This window comes from Onychomys torridus, chromosome 5 (genome assembly GCF_903995425.1).
Source record: "Onychomys torridus chromosome 5, mOncTor1.1, whole genome shotgun sequence".
Classification (NCBI taxonomy): Eukaryota; Metazoa; Chordata; class Mammalia; order Rodentia; family Cricetidae; genus Onychomys; species Onychomys torridus.
This window is the reverse complement of record NC_050447.1, coordinates 38,155,033-38,172,993: the sequence shown is the minus strand read 5'-3', so window position 1 is coordinate 38,172,993 and position 17,961 is coordinate 38,155,033. Positions and strand designations below refer to the sequence as shown.

General features: G+C 42.0%; 1 protein-coding gene across 1 annotated transcript in view; it reads right to left on the bottom strand.

The window, feature by feature from the left end:
- Positions 1-17,961, bottom strand: part of Hydin (HYDIN axonemal central pair apparatus protein) — a 350,853-nt gene that overhangs the window by 302,199 nt on the left and 30,693 nt on the right. The window contains 2 exon segments of the mRNA XM_036188859.1: positions 6,280-6,405; positions 8,351-8,508. Of these exon segments, the coding sequence (XP_036044752.1) occupies positions 6,280-6,405; positions 8,351-8,485 (261 nt within the window). The 5' untranslated portion in view covers positions 8,486-8,508.

Genomic DNA, 17,961 nt, shown 5'->3' with positions numbered 1-17,961 from the left:
CATTTCACCATACTTTAAAACATATAATGGAGAAATAATAAAAAAGCACAAAACAAATATTCAAGGATACAGAGAAGACAAAATTTGCCTTCCAATAAACACCAAGTTTCCAATACATGCCAAGCTCCTTTCTACATGCTGAACACATAATAGTGAAGAGAGCCACCAACAGCCCTGTCCTTGCAAGGCTGATGAGTCCCTTCCCAGGCTTTACAATTGCTCTTCCTTCCAATTGGAATTCCCCTTTGCAAACCTTTGTCTGACTTACTTCAGACATCTGTCTAGCTCAGAAAGGCTGTCCTACAGCATTCTTTAGCAGAGCAACCATCGGCCCATTCTCTCATGAGAAACAGTTCTGCCCATGAAGAGGGGTAAGAAGGAAGGGCAGTAGGTGTCAATGTGCCACACAGAGGAAGGAAAAGAGGTCATGAGGGAGGTAGGGAGGCATGTGCATGCACACACACACACATACCTGCAAACAAATGCTTACTGTGATGTGTATATGGAGGCTAGAGGACAATGTGGGAGCTGGTTCTCTCTTTCTACCAGGTAGTAACTGAGAATTGAACCCAGGTCATCAAGCTTGACGGTTAGCTTTTTTTACCCATTGATCCATCTTGACAAGACCTCATTTACGTTTTTAACATCATTCATGTTGCACTGTGGATTACTGGTAATGGAGAGGTAAGATAGAAACAGGCTAGAGGGCTGGAGAGGTGGCTCAGTGGATCAAGCGCTTGTTGCACGCCAGCAGATATGGTAGCCACCTGCAACCCCAGCACTCAGAAGGCAGAGATGAGTGACCCAGGAGCAGGCTGGCTAGCTAGACTAACTACATCTGTGAACTCTGGGTTCAAGTAAGAGACCTTGCCTTAATAAATAAGGTGGAGTGTGCAAGACCTCATATCAATCTCTACATGCATTCATACACACATGTGCACACTCCCCTCCACACAAATGCAAGCACAAACATGCACATGCACATCACACATACACTTGCCAAAAAAGAAAGGAGGGATGGAGAGAGGAAGGAAGGAAGGAAGAAGCCGTTTCCATGGCTACTATTTGGATCTACATGCTAGTCTACATGCTAGCAACTGGACTGATGGTTGAGGAAATGGTAAAAATGGTTTGACTGAAGATATATTTGTGAAAGTCAGGGAGTTTACAGCACTTTCTGCTGGAGAGAGAGAGAGAGCGATCAGAGAGACCTCGGAAGAGCAGCCTGGAAAACAAGGTAAATGAAATTACTGTCTGCAGGAGGCAGAAGTAAAAGAAACACAGGCTTTGAGAGACCGACCACAAATCTGCATGTTGAGCTCCAGCATATCAAGTTTGAGCTGTCAACTGTACTCGGAGCTGAATATTTGATCCAGAGTTCAGGGACTAACATGCAGCTTGAGATATAAATGAGAAGGTCTGCATCAAACTCGTGGGCTGGGGATGTAGCTCAGCGGAAAAGCAGTTGCCTAACAGATGTGAGGCATCCCAGGCACCTCCCCAGTGCCTCCAACCTTAAATACATAAATAACAAAAGAGATAAGAGGATCCAAGATACGATTCTCCTTGACAAAGTCACCTAAGACACAGCTCCTTAACCTGTGGACCATGACCTCAGATGGGGTCACATAATTGACCAGAAGAGGTCATGAAAAACCTGTGAACAGTAAACGTTTTCTGAATGCACGATCCCAAATTAGTTCAGAATCAAAAGCGCAGTGAGCCTTAGGTGTCTCTGGCAGCAATGGCCATGCTGCACCTCACGGTTTTGCTGCAGCCTCGGCTCTCAACACCATGCATGCTAATGAGACGGATGTGCACGCATTACACTGTGGCTGCTGTGGCATGGTGCCACGCCAGTGAAGGCTGCCTGAAACCCTGCAGCTCAGATTCAAGACTAGTCAGTGCGATGAACGGCAGCACTTTCACTGGAGAGATCACACTTCCTGTCCTTACAGAAATGGTTACTTAGAGAAAAGAAAGACCCTTAATATTTTCCTGCAATCACTCCTCAACATGGAAATGTCAAATTAGAGCACGACTGGACTGGACTGCACGATTTTAAAATCTGTGGTTTCCATTGCTGATTTGAGTTTCATTTTTTAAAAAAAAAAATTAAATGAATTTTGGCTTGGAATTCAGAAAGAATTTCTAACCATTTCTGAATGGCCCTAAACAGACTTCTACCACGTGTGCTTCATATTTATGAAAAGCAGCATTCTCAGCACTGAGGGTCATGACACTAAAAATCAATCAACTCTGAAAAATGTTGGTGATCCTCTCCACCATCCTGCAGTGTATTTAACCAAGATTAAATCTTAATGAAAAATAAACAAGCACATCCATCTCATTAGCATGTAAATTTGCTTTCATATGTAAGAAAATAATTAAAATTGGGGGCCAGCAGGATGGCTTAGTGGGTAAAGGCACTGCTGTCAAGTCTGAGGACCTAAGTTTGATTCCTGGGACCCACATGATGGAAGGAGAGAACTGACTCCCACCAGCTGTCCTCTGACTTCCACACACATGGCAAAGGATTATTATGTATGCACATGTGCACATACCATAAGTAAATAAAGTGCAATAAAAAATCAAAGTAAATGATAAAACGCGCGCGCGTGTGTGTGTGTGTGTGTGTGTGTGTGTGTGTGTGTGTGTGTGTGTTTCAGTGCATGGTCCATGTTCCATGGCACACGTGCAGAAGTCAGAAGAAATCCTGAGGTGTCAGTTCTTGTCTCCCCTTGTTTCAGACAGAGAGGGTCTCGTTTGCTGATGCATACACCAGGCTAGCTGGCCCGCAAGCTCTTGGGATCTTCCTGTCTCTGCTCCTGTCTTGCAGGGGGAACGCTGGGGAGACAGACATATGCTACCATGCCTGCCTTTACATGGGTTCTGGGGATTAGAACTCAGGGCCTCATGTTTGCTCAGCAAGTACATTACCCACCGAGCCATTTCCCCAGGCCTGTTTTATGCATCTATTCTATGCCTAGTTAACTATTGTGACTTAACATTTTCTCAGACAATGGGGTCACATGTCAAAAACAATGTTTAGGAGGCCCTGATCTAGGAATGAACTTAGGAGAAAATGGAGAGTTTCAGGGAAAGAAGATTCCACAATGAAGGCAGGAAAGCACAGTTGGAGTGATCGCTCACACGCCGATGGATTACAAGATTCAGAAAAGAGGCAGGGCTTCAAATGACCGGAGATGACCAGAGTCTGCTGGCAAGGAAGGGACACAGAGGACAGCCTGCTCAGTGTCATTTCAATGAAACAGATGAACACAAACTTAAAAGTGGGTTAGAGAGGCAATGCCAGGAGCAGACAAGGAAGGCCCAACACATCCATAATTGATGTTCCTAAAGGGAAAAACCTCAGAAGAACATGAAAAATGGTAGAAATTTTAAGAAATAAACTGCCTGAAGATAAAACAAGAACACAGCGACATGGGAAAAACTCAGTCGTGTCTAAGTAAAATATTAAGCATGAATGAAGAATTCACAATCTGAGTGTGCAGGCTGGAATGTTAATGTTGTCTGTGGGGTGAGGGGTGGGCTGGTTTCCCAACTTCTGTGAGCATCATTTAATGCCAGAAGATCATGAAGGAAAATATCCATGGAGTTGTTAAGGGGAAAACCCAACTTTAGAATTGTATGGGAAAGAAATCTGCAATTTAAATATATATATATAAACATTATTGTAGATGTAACAATCCTATTAAATAAGAAACACAGAGCCAAATGCAGAGTTAAAAGCCCAAGAGGTCAGAGCAGTAGCTAAGAGCTGATACTAAAAATCCTTTCTTACCCTTTGCTGCCACTGTTGTCCTTCCCCTCAGAAAGAGACCTACTTTCTGTTGTAAATCTAACCACATGACCTCCTTGTAACTGCCTGTCTGTACAGACCTCCAGGTCTTCTATCTATGGTTGGTATTGAGATTAAAGGCGTGTGTTGCCATGCTGGCTGTATCCTTGAACACACAGAGATCTGCCTGTCATGTGATCAGGATTAAAGGTGTGCACCACCATTGCCCAGCTTCTGCTATGGCTTGCTATTAGTTCTGACCCCCAGGCAACTTTATTTATTAACATACAAATAAAATCACATTTCAGTAGAAATAAAATATCACCATACATTATCAAAGACATAAAGCTAAGGTCTGTAAGTTCATTAATGGAGGACAATGGTTCCCAACGGGAGAGAAATTGTTCAAATCCAGAGCACAAATGCAAACCACCAAGTGATCTAGGGGAGTGGGGAGGGATGCAAGGAAACCCGACTCTCTCCCCCCTTCAGGTCAGTGCTCAGTGCATAACACTAAAATATGCCAGGTTAAACGTGCCTGCTCTGCCAGTTCCCCCAAAAAGAGGAAAAACCATGACGAGGGTAGATAGCTCTGGGAAATGCTGGTCCCGCTCAAATGGGAAGGGTGTTTGTTGGGGAAAGAAGATGCCATCCGCAAATGAAGATAGCAATGCTAAAAGCAGCATGGTCCTGTGGGTCCTAGGCAGCCAGAGGAAAGGCTCCAGAGGTCCATTCTCATGTGGAATATAATTCACATAACTCAGGAAGAGCTGGGAATCCCTTTGAGGGGGCCCATCTGCAGTCATCCCATCAGTGGAGATTTGTATCGTAATTCATACAGAAAAAGTGAGGCATATAATTTAAGAAATTAACTAAAAATTAGGAAATAAGACATTTTGAAATATTCACTAATTTTAATTTTTTGTGTATGAGTGTTTTGACTGCATATACTTATGTGCACCGTGTTTGCAAAGTGTCTACAGAGGCCGGAAGAGGGTATTGGAGCCCTGGAACTATATAGATGGCTACTAGTCACCACATGGGTGCCAGGAACTGAACCTGTTTCTGCAAAAGAAACACGTACTCTTAACTGCTGGGCCATCTCTCTGGTCTTGAGTCCTTTTTTATAATTATTTGCCCCTAAAGCCAAGAACATGTAGTCTACACTAGAATACAGAAACATGAAACATTGATATTTTTCAGGCTGAAAGTTTCTTAGAAATGGGCCAAACTGTGGTGATATTTTCTTTGTGCACCCCAAAGAAGTTTATCTGAGGATCAGAGGAAACAGCCAGCCAGTGTAGTAAACACAGAGGTCAGGCAGTGGTAGCACACACCTTTAATCCTATCACTTGGGAGGCAGAGATCCGTCTAGATCTCTGTGAGTTCAAAGCCACACTGGGAACAGAGCCAGGCATGGTGGCACTTGCCTTTAATCCCAGCACTAACTGTAGAGGTCTGGAGGTCTGTACAGACAGACAGGAAGTGATGTAGCTTGGCAGAGAGAGGAAATGCGATGGCAGAACAGAAAGGCATGTAGGCGTGGGTATACAGGAAGTAGGTCTCTTTGGAAACTGAGATGTCGGTGAGGTGAGGCTGTCTGTGGCTTTTCCTATTCCTCTGATCTCTCAGGTTTTTACCCCAATATCTGGCTCTGGGTTTTTTATTAATAAGACTGTTTAGCAATTCGTGTTACACAAAACCAGACAGCAAATGCCTACTTTCCCTCCCCCACTTCTTCACTCATAGGCAGTTCAGGAAGGACAGACAGCTTGTGACAACAAGGAGGTAACTTAATTGGGCTTGGCCGATATAATTCCTGGAATTACTCTTACCCTGTAAATAATTGTGTCAAATACCAACCAGAAGTAAGTAAATAGGAGAAGAATTAGTCAAAAGTGGTTTTTGTTTTGTTTTGTTTTGTTTTTCGAGGCAGGGTTTCTCTGTGAAACTTTGGAGACTAGATCTCGCTCTGTAGACCAGGCTGGCCTTGAACTCACAGAGATCCTCCTGCCTCTGCTTCCCGAGTGCTGGGATTACAGGCGTGCACCACCACCGTCCGGCTACAAAAGTGGTTTTAAATAAGGCTTTCTCTTATTAATTGCAGCAACTACTATACCAGGTCGCAGAGATCAACAGACAGGAAAGAAGTGACACAGCTGTCCCCGGAAGGGACTGGCTAGCCTAGAAACACGACTTTCTATTTAGCATCTCTTGTCACGAACATTTATATGGTTTATGCTCAGCCTGATGTGCTTTTAAAAGACTGTATTCTGATTTTTAATTATGTGCATGTGTTGGTGGGGGGGTTATGCACTTGAGCACAATGCCTTTAGAGGCCAGAAGAGGGCCTTAGATCTCCTGGAGTTGAAGTTACAGGCAGTGGGAGCTGTCTGACATGGGAACTGAACCTGGGTCCTCTGCAAGAGCCACAATCCCTCTTATCCACAGAGTCTTCCCTCCAGCCGTTGCTGTACCTTTTGATGTGTTGTTTCTCCCATATCTAAGAGTTCGATGATCTGTGGCCGGCATATAATCCGTGTACTTGCCAGTTTCTGCTCTGTGGTGAGGGACATCTCCTTCAGGAACTCTGAGGGTGTCATCTGGAATTCAACAAGAGCCCAGTTCAGACATGGTTAGTCTGAGGAAGTGTTCTCCTAAGCACCAGTAATGAATAATTTGTATGTGCAGCTTTCAAGATAATTGTGGAATGTCACTAAGTTCCCTTATAAAATATTGAGGAAGACTAAATTATACAAGAGAAATCCCAGGCACTTCTGAGGTCTTTGTACAGCAACTGAAAGTGACATGCACTAGCCCATCCCTTACAGTTTTGAGGGAAGCACACAGTGGAACCCTAGAGAAAATAAGTCAAGGAAATACACACCAATATGCCCAAGAGCAAAACACCCATGCTCACCAGAGGTTTCTGAAAAGACAGCTTTACATCTGTAAACAAAACAAAACAAAACAAAACAAAACAAACCCCAAAACACACACAACAAAACAACTTCCAAGAATCAGAGCTGAAGAGCTGGAAACAGCTCTGTTTCTGAACCTACAGATCAGGCAAGCAGAGCGCTGGGGTGATTATCTAGACCACATCATGCTAAAGGGAAATGTAAAATGTAAAGGATCTTAGAGGCATGAGCCGGCCACTTAAAAACGAGTGATGCATTCAGGAGGAGCTGTAAGCTAGCATCAGATCTGGATCTTGCAGCCAATAACATTCACACACTGAAATCAGAACACAAAGTGTTCCAATACCTACAAATTTTTGAGAAAACACATGCAACTTGTCATTTAAATAACACTGGCCCAGCAGAGAATTAGCTACCCCAAATCTGTCACTGTTGTGCAGTTGTGGCCGTTGTTCTAGAAAGTTCCTACTGCCGCAGGCCTAACTCTACATGTGAGGAGGGCATGGCCATTGGCAGCGTCTATGCCAAGACTGTTTCCAAGAGCCGATTTAGGTTAGCGTCTAGAACTCTTCCACAAGGCTTCTCTCTAAATGAAGAATCATCTCTAACACAGTTTTCAACTTGGTGTAAGTTCTTTTTGGCAGGAACACAGATGAGAGTAATGGAGTGTTAAGAAGTGTCAGCAACAGTGTGGTTTAAATTAAAACAACAAGCTCTTAAAAACAAAAAGTCAGAGCCGTGATAGATAAGTAACAGCGGCCACCACAAGAGGCAATGACTGACTTCATTTTTCTAGTTCAAATGCAACTCGAGATTGGCTAAAACAGAGGCAGTATCATTCACTGCCAGAACCACACTTTTTTTTATTACTGTTTTCTACAGCATATGGTTCATAATCCAGTTCCTAGCACAATAGTTTTTCATTCATTAGATATACACCTATTTTTATTTTAAAAGAAAACTACATATTTTCCCAGATACCAGTCATTCTTTTTTTAATGCTCTGTGCCCTGCAAATTACAAAACCAACTCTTGCCAGTGCATGAATAACAGATTATTAGGCTGAGTCATATGAGAATCTGGTATTTGACTGTAACTGAATACATGAATGGCAGTTCACATGGCTCTACCTACCATTCAGAAAAGTTTGGTAAGTTTATTCACATCATTACATGATTGGGGTGTGTCCCCCAAGTTCATGTGTCAGAGCCCTAGTGAATGAATTAATGGTTCTCTTGGGGTTTTAGCTCCCTTCCCCCCACACATAGGTGCTTGCAGCATGAGGCCATTACCAGGTGCAGCTACCCAGTGTTGGACTAGGCTCTGCAACGGCAAGCAAAAACAAACTTCATTTCTTTATAAGTTGTCCAGTTTCTGACATTGTGCTGTAGGAACAGAAAGTGGACTTAGAAAGAAACTCTTATTCCAACTGATCACCCAGTCCAACCCTTGAAGAATATATGCAGCCTAAGAACTTCTCCAGCTTTGGAAGGCATTATGCTCCCCAACACACTAGTGGCTGATATGATATTAACCAGCGATTCTCTGATATTCTGAAAGAACAAAATGACATTGTCCCAAGGACACTGCACTAAGAATCTTCCACAGAAATTCCTTGATACATTACCATCCGGTTCACTTCTTCCTCTGTGACCACCTTTGGGCTCATGGGAGGCAAGACTTTGCTCTGCAATCCTGTGATCACTTTGGCCAGCCCCCTCTGCACAGCTCCCATCGATTCCTCAAGTCTTCTACTTGTCATTTTCACATATTTCCTTTGTTCACCTAAAGATAAGGGGGGAGGTTAAAGCAGATATCAGTTACTTCCTGCACACAGGTCATACAATTTAAAATGTAGGGGGTTTTGCCTGGATGTGTATCTGTACACTATATATACATGCAGATGCCCACAGAGGCCAAAAGAGGGTGTTGAGTCCCCTGGAACTGGAGTTACAGATGGTTCTATGCCACCATGTAGGTACTGGGAATTGAACCTGAGTCCTGTAGAAAAGTAGCCAATGCTTTTACCCACTGAGCCATCTCTCTAGCTCCATGTCATACATTATTTATGGCTTTTTCATACATGGGAAAGCTAAGAAAATCATCTTCAAAACTATGTCAAATGTTTGGAATAAAAACATTAAACAAGGAGTTGTATTCCATGTGACTACATGTAGCCTTATCTCAAGGTCAAGAATCCACTTTAGGCCAACTATAGGCTTTTCTGCTCAGGAAGGCATGAATGAGCACACAAGCCACTCCCTCGGTGTGCCATGTTTAACTCCCAAACACAACAAACAGACACTGCCCACTAAGGATCCTGTGCCATCTGCTGCTTGATCCACTAAGTTCCAAGATCCCCCTCAGGACAATCAACCTACAAACAGATTAAACATGGGCTTCTGGTCTTCACAGCTGGGTAGAGATCAAAAAGAGAAAGAAAATACAAGCAAGAGGAGACAAAGAGAGAAAAAGAAAGTTCTGGGAAAGATTTAAATGTCATGGCCATGAATATGTCACTTGTAAATCCATGGGCTATAACAACTCTCCCTGTGTCTTCATGGCTTTGGAAAAGTCAGCTCAGCTCTTGTGATCACTGTGTCCTAGGGTGTGCTTGTCAAAGAGATACTCTGCATACCAGATTTGGGGGCTCCCTTCTTGTGCAAGTTGGCTACCCGGGCACCCAGTTCTTTGACATATTCCACCTGCTCATTCAGGTAATGGGTCTGGACGACGTCACCCAGTGGGGCTCATTTTGCCAGCTGTGCAGATCCAGCAGACACTGGACTCTTTGGAGTGACTTAAGGACTAAAGCAACAGAATGGCGTCATTTCCTTCCCCCCCAATATTTTTAGTTTGAATACACTTTCACATAGCCTATGTGACATGCTTTTTTTTTTTTCAAACAAAATAAAACATAAACACAATGGCTCTGCTCTAAACAAATTATGGTAAAAATATATGAAGAGCTCAAAATGACATTGGTCTCATTTGTCTTAAGTCCTGGCATTGTGGGGACGACAGGCAGCGGCCGGTTATGATGACAGGTGATAGATGCAAGGTAATTGGCCTACTCATTAGCGTTTTTCCATCTCTAAGCCACTCTTGGAGGAAATCACAGATGGGGTTGAACATCCTCATGGTAGCCCAGGAGTGCAGCTGTGCTGTCTGGATTCATATTTTCACCGATAACAAACTGACAGTTACTGAAATTCTGCAGCCCCTGTCAGGAAAGGTTTTAATCTTCCTGGTCTTTGTCCTTCAAGTTTGCCTTTGAGTGATTTCATGCAATCATTATATATTTCTTACATGGTATTGGTTTCCTTCAAGTGACAGTTCACGACAATATCAACAAACACTACTCAGTTCTGTGCTTTTGGTTGCTTTCAGGCCTTTGGTGCAGGTGTTTCCACTGTGTCTCCTTCTGTTCCCCAAACATCTCTATGTCTGGGTGCACTCAGCCAGATGCCCATTCAGAGCCCAGAGCTCAGAGCAAGTGCTGTACAACCGGAAGGAGTGGTAAGCAACCAGGGAAGCCCCTCACAGCTCTTTAAAGAGCAAGCCAAAGACTGAGTTAAATTCTTAAGTTATCGAAGCTCCAGAAAAAACAGCTGATCATAGAAAACCCAGGGAAGACGGCAGGCAAGATCCCTTCTATACTAGTCAGGGTTCTCTAAAGGAACAGCACCAATAGAATGAACACCTGCCCACCCCCTCCCACCCCCGCCTCCACACACACACACATACACACACACACACACACATACACACGCATGTACACACACGCGCGCACACACGCATGTACACACACGCATGTATACACACACAAACACACACACATGTACACACACATGTACACACACAGACACACCAAAAAAGGATTTATTAGGCTGGTTTACAGGATGTAGTTTGGCTGGTCTAGCAATGTCCCTCACGACAGGAAGGCCAAGAATTGGATAGCTGTTCAGTCCACAAGGCTGGATGTCTCAGCAGTCCTGATCTGGTGCTGGAGTCCTAGAGAGCCACTATCTTCAGTCTATGTTAAAAGTAGGTTCGAACACCCAAAAAGTAATGCCACAGCAGCAAAGATGGACTTGCCAATGAGAGTGAGAATGAGCAGTCAAAAGGCAAAGCTTCCTTCTTCCATGTCCTTTGATGAGGACTGCCACCAGAAGGTGTGGCCTAGCTTTAGGGTGGGTTTTCCTTTCAAATAGTCTAATTAAGAAGACCCCTCACAGGCTTGCACAGCAGCTGTGGGTTTAATTGATTCTAGATGTAATCAAGCTGACAACTGAGATTAGCCATCAAACCTTCCGGAGGAATCTACTAGAAAATGAGGTTTATCCAGTCAAAGAACTGAAGAATTTCAGCCAAGAGACTGACAATGGATGTTTCTTGTGTTCAGCTGTTCAGCTAAAATTGAAATGAAGTTGAGGACATGAGGCAAAGCATTCAAACATTTTCTGAGAAAGTAAAAGGAATGGACTTTGAGGATGGAAGGGAAAAAGAGAAAGCAAGAAGTAGAATCAGATCATCGAATACTGCATATATCATAGGCAGGCGTCAAACTGACCAGTCAGTGTAAAGGAGCATAAAGGGGACATTACAGGAAGCCTGTGAGACGTAAGTCTGTAATATCTGTTTCCTGGCATTTGTGTATGTACTTGAACCATTTCTCCCTTTGAATACAAGCTGGGCTTGGGCACTTCTGAAAACACAACACAGTCTGCATGGTGAGCTGCTGTTCTCCAGGCCTATCTTGGTACCCTCTGCCTCTTTCTCTCTCAGATCACTATCTGCCACATTGTTGGGTAGTCCAGAAGCCTACACAGAGAACCATACTGTGAAGTGAACTGTGAACGAGGCCTGCAGCAACAGTGTGAATGTGCTTAAAAATGGGTCTTCTGGGGCCCGCTGGCAGTCACTGAATGAGCTGAAGGTGGCTTCTAGACAGAGCTGCATCCTGGCAACTGCATGCCTGGACCTGCATGAGAGGGGCCCAGACAGGGGCATTCAGGTATATGCCATCCAAATTGTTAAGAGAGAAACTGTGAGGAAAATAAATACCCACTGTTTGAAACTACTCCTTGGACACTTTGTTATGTAGCAGTAGCTAAATAATAGAGGTATTATAAAGGATTTAATATAAAAGAAACTAGTGGAGCATAAAGGCTTGAGGTTTGCTCAGCTCTCTCGGGAAGCTCCATCGTGTAGGTAATAAACATTTCATATCTTCTATTATTGGTCCATGAGTATCTTTCACTATCCTGAACATCCTTCAAATTTTATTCAGTGAGGGGAATTCTGTCTTTGAGAGGTAACTTTACCAGAAGCAATAAAAAAGCAGGGATACCATAGTGAGACCTAACACTGTATACAGCCATTGTTTATAAGAAGTAGGGATTACAATTCTCACTTAAGAGTGGAATATTTTTAAAGGATTAAATAAAACAAAAAGAAACTTGTACAGTGCTAAAAGTCATGCTTCATACTTCAAAAAACGATATAATAAAGGAAGGAATAGTTATTTGTAAGATAATGCAAAAACATCTATCAATAAAAGCAGAAATTACAGATGTACAGAGATGCACAAGCACAAATTATCAATTTTGAATATTGACTTGCTGGAAAAGGCATGTGAGCTGAACAGAAAATAAGTAAAATTATATCAGATTTGAACAATATAATTTGTTAGTTTCAGGGATACATATGAAATGATACATCTTAATGATAAAAAAATATATACTCCTTCAAGAGCAAAGGAAATAGTTGTGAAATTTTTGATCACATATTAGGGGATAAAATGGCAGAAGCTTTCCGCAATCTACAGATGTTATGAATAATAAATACTCTAGTTACAATAGGATAAAACTGGAAATTAAACACACATCCCAGGAAAATGTAAACCTTTCTGAGTTGGACATGGAGGTTCTCAGCTGTAGTCCAGTTCCTAAGAAGCTGAGGCAAGGGGAGTACCATGAGTCTGGAAAACGTCTGGATCACATAGTAAACTCCAGGCCAGGCTGGGCTACAGAGTGAGACCCTATCACAACAAAGCAAAACAACAACAACAACAACAACAACAACACCACAAATAAAACTCTCTTCTTAATGAACAACAAGAATTAAAAATCTATGGAAGAGCCGGGCAGTGGTGCCGCACGCCTTTAATCCTAGCACTTGGGAGGCAGAGGCAGATGAATCTCTCTAAGTTTGAGGCTAGCTTGGTCTATAGAGAAAGTTCCAGGACAGGCACCAAAGCTACACAGAGAAACCCTACCTTGCGGGGGAAAAAGAAGAAGAAAAAAAAAATCTAGGAAGAAAGCAACATATCCTGCTTATACAATTATAGTAACAAAGTTAACATGGTGTTATGAAATATACCACAAAATTGCATGTTATGTCTCCAAAAGTCTAAATACATTTTATGTTCTTCCAATTATGACCAATAAAATATATCCACATATACCTTGGGTTTTATGTATATGCATGTATGTGCCCAGCACCACTCTTCTAGGAACCTATCCAAATGATATATTGGTTGAAATATGAGATGGCATACACATAATGACCCTGGCAATCTACAGAGAGATATGCGGATTACTGTAGAACAGATAGGACACACTCCCATTGTGGACTTCTGAGCTGTGCAAATGTTTTACATATCAAAGAACCAAGAGGGGAAGAAAAATCAACCTTAAAAATGGAAAAGAAACCAAACAAATGAACCTTTCTGTACATCAAGCTGCTTTACAACTCAAGAGAAAACAGTGACTCCAGCTGACCCCAGAACTGCATCTGGACTGGTCTATCCTTCTTGGGATTTACTGGGAAAACATAGAAGGCAACACAGAAATCTTACTGTCCACTCAATGGTTGTGTATTGTCCATATTATTAGTATGACATACTTAGTATTTTAAAAGTAAGTATTTATATCAGTATTGTTAGGAGCCAAGTGTCTCATCATAAAAACTAATACATTGGAAAAGGTTCTTATATCAGGAAGCCTATATCTCTTTGCATGAAAATATTTTGGGTGCTGAGGACCAAGTTCAGAACATGTGCATGCTAAGCATGTATTCTAGCACTGAGCAGTGCCCAGTCCTGGAGAGCCTGTTGGCTTACTTTCAAATCGAAGGCCCATTGTGGCTTTCTTTTTATAATAACCAGCCCACCACAGCAACAGAACAGCAGCAGAAAGGACGGGCCACAGACTGTGATTGTGAACTTGAAATACCATTTACCTCTAAGAGGACCAATTGCTCCTAGAAGAAATGGTTCATTTGAGACTGGGGGCACACACTGTGAAATGAACCCAGAACATTCTATCACACTATACAAGGAAACTATTAAAGACTGCCAAGATGGTGTCGAAGACTAGGAGCAATCTTTTTTTTTTTTTTTAAGATTTATTTATTCATTATGTATACAGTATTCTGCCTATATGCATGCTTGCAGGCCAGAAGAGGGCACCAGATCTTACTACGGATGGTTGTGAGCCACCATGTGGGTGCTGGGACTTGAACTCTGGACTTCTGGAAGAACAGCCAGTGCTCTTAACCACTGAGCCATCTCTCCAGCCCCCTAGGAGCAATCTTAACACTGAAAGATTCAATCCCAGGCAGATGTGTGGCTTGATGCACTCCACAACACCACAGACAGCCTGTTAACAAAAGCCCAGACCTAGTTCTAGATGGAGAAAGGGGGAATGGATGAATAAGAACCTCCTATAAGAATGCAATCAGGCCAAATTTAGAATGTGGGAAAGTTATAGAAATGAGAAAAGTTTAGTGAGCAGTAAAGTGCTTGAGGAGAAAAGAGACCGAGCTTGAAGTAGTCTTTAAGTGACCAAGTACCAGGACAGACCTTTTTGGCTTATGAGTCCCCAAATGAATAATAAAAGATTAAAAATCATCATTGTTCAATGAATTAAGTATTTTTATTTTTTAACTAAATAAGATCACATCAAACCCTGTCCATTCCCAAAGCTTAGTAGTTCTGTTAGAATTAGTACTTGCTAGATATATCAACTAACTTAAAATAAGCTTTAAAAATTGTTAGGAAGGATCATAGTGCAGTGAACCTGGCTATTTGTAAAAAATTTATTATCTATTAGCAAATTTTTAGGAAAAAATTTTTTAAGAGAAATCATGTCTGATATTGACCTTAAAACACTCCAGAAAAAAGTGTGTCTGTATGTGCTTCTGTGAGGGGGGGGGCAGGGGGAGTGGACAGTGGGGAATGTTGTGAACTATTGAAGTTGGTCCATAATATGCTTTCTAATATGCTTTAAAATTTTTCATAATTAAAGACATTAATAAGGATAGTGTCTTAGTCACCATTCTATTGCTGTGAAGAGACACTGTGACCAAGGCAACTCTTATCTAATTGGTGGATGGCTTACAGTTTCGGAGGTTTAGTCCATTGTTATCATGGTAAGCATGGCCACATGCAGGCAGGCACTGGAGCAGTAGCTGAGAGCTACATCATGATCCATAGGCAGAGAGAGAGAGGAAAAAAAAATACACACACACACACACACACACACACACACAGAGAGAGAGAGAGAGAGAGAGAGAGAGAGAGAGACAGACAGACAGACAGACAGACTGTGAGTTTGGCACCAGGTTTTGAAACCTGAAAGCCCATCCCCAGTGACATACTTCCTCCAACAAGGCCACATCTCCTAATCCTTTTAATCCTTTCAAAAAGCACCACTCCCTGGTAACTAAGCATTCAAATATATGAACCTATGGGGGCCATTTTTATTCAAACTACCACGGATGGGGAGATGGCTCCATCACTGAAGTGTACGCTCCACAAGCATGAGGACCTGAGTTCATTCTCCAGAACACACACATAAAAAACAGGCACAGTGGTGCACACTTATAATCCCAGTGCTGGAGAGGTGGAGACAGGTGGGTCAAATAAAAACAAGTTACATAGTTTTAATACACAATGGCATGGTGCAGAGTAAACATTCCTAATCTAAAGGAGCATTAGGACAATAGCAAGGAAAAGCTGGACCCACTAAATGAAATTATTAAATGCACTGCACTGCATTTATTTCCTTATGAACCTGTCTAGAGCTCCAGAATTCAAGCTCCTTGACTATAGGGATCACATAACATTGGCATATAGAACGGGGTTTGGTAGATAATTGTCCAACTGGATGGCTTTTGAATTATACTCAAAGAATTTTCAGGAGGCCCAGACATCTCAGACTAAATACTTCAACCTTTGCTTTGTCTTCTTTAACTTAAATGTCAACTTTCCACTTCTAGTATTTCTACCTCACAAAGTTTAGGTTAAGTAAGTGCTCACTGTCTGTGACTTGATAGCTTCTTTTCAAATATAATGAATAATGAAGAGATGGGGAAATGCATTCCCAGCTAGCTCTTAGGACAGGACTTGGGACTTTTCCACTAGGGTTCTACCTTCATATATTTGTACCACTGGATTCCTTTTTGTGATGCTTGGGAGTAGATGATCTTAAACACAAAATTTACTTTCTATAGGGAGTTATATTCTCTTCACTCCTGGGAACTCATGATAGAGTTCAAACTCAGAATGGATGGCTGCTTGGGAAAGAGAATTTCATGATGTATGTTATTAAATTGGTGAATGTCTCCAGATGCTACAGGGCTGTGTACTTGTCACATTAATAACTATCATGATCACCATAATCACGCCCCCATCCATCATCTCCATGCTTGTTCTTTCATCTTAAAGGCCTCAAAATATATTACCTCTGTCTTCCCTTTTATCATCTTCCATTTCCAAACCCTACATCTTCTCAAAAAAGAGAAACAGAAAATGGCAAATTTCCTCCAAAATTAACTCTTAGAAATGTTAAAATCCTTTCTAGACAGTGAGAAATATATGAACTAAACTAATTTGAAACATCTTTGGGGCCAAACACTGCATTTCACATTTATGATATATTTCACTAACCCACAACCTTGTATCACATTTTAACAAATAGAGCTTTGATAGACAAAAATGCTTCTCCTTAGTTAGAAGTTATTTTTTTTTTTATTTTCAGGGAAACCTCTCATTTCTACTAGGCCCAAAGGTTCTGAGTCTTATACCTGGAAGTTAATCTCCTTGGACTCTGGTAAAGAAAATAACAAAAGAGTCTATAATTGCCCACTGCCACATAACAGACACAACATATAGGACACAACAACACTACTTACATGACCCTGAACTAGGGTTATCATTGTTGTCTCAAGTTCCAGTGACATGAAAGCTTGTAGGAAGCTTGGCTGGGTGATTTTGGCATAGGCTCTCTTGTGATGTTGTAGTCAAAGATGGCACTGGCTGCATAATCTGAAGGCTTCATGAGGGTTAAAAAATTCAAGATGGCTCACTCATAGAGCTGGAAAGTCTGGCCTGGTTATCAGTGCAAGGCTTCAATCCCTCCTCTCATAGACCTCTTCATCAGGACTGCTTGGGTGTCCCCAAAGCATAGAGACAGGCATAAGCAACATGAGAGCTCATGCAGAAGCATAAATACAATGTCACTTTCAATCCAAAAGGCACACAATCATTTACACATCTGGCCAAGCAGATCACCCCATTTCAGTGTGGGAAAGACCACAACAGGACATAGATATCGGGATTCAGGATGACTGGGAGCCATCTTGGAAACTGCCTATGCACTTCAGGGGATTATTAAAAAAGATGACATGTGATGGTAGTTGTAAAGTGCTCTTTGCCCAGCACCTGGCATATAACTAACTGCTCTTGGTGCTACCATTGTTTCACAGTTTGGTTAAAACCAAAACAGCCAGAAGAAGAAAATCTAAAGAGAAGAAAATACTGTTCAATTGATCTTGCTTGCTGAATGTAAATGTGAGAGTTGACACCCACCACCCACACATCTTCAACCTCTGTTTCCTACAGTTGTGTGGGGTGGGAGTGGGGGGCGCTCTTCCTCGGTGGGTTGTGATGCTGAATACCAAGCTAGCAAGAAAGGATCAAATGGAGAATACTGAAGTCAATACAACATGACTTTTGTTGTGAAGTGGGGTTCCTTTGGACACTGAGTAAAAGATTAATTTTCATTTTATAATCCTGCTTCATCTTCTGCTATCCTCCTGTCTCTAAAGCTGCTATGCTTCTTGGTTTTCTATTTGTTTGATATCTTTAAAATTGGATTATTTCTGATGTTGGCCTCTGCTCCCTTCCCCTTGAATATCTGTGGACGACAACAACGTGTCTCTGCAGGATGT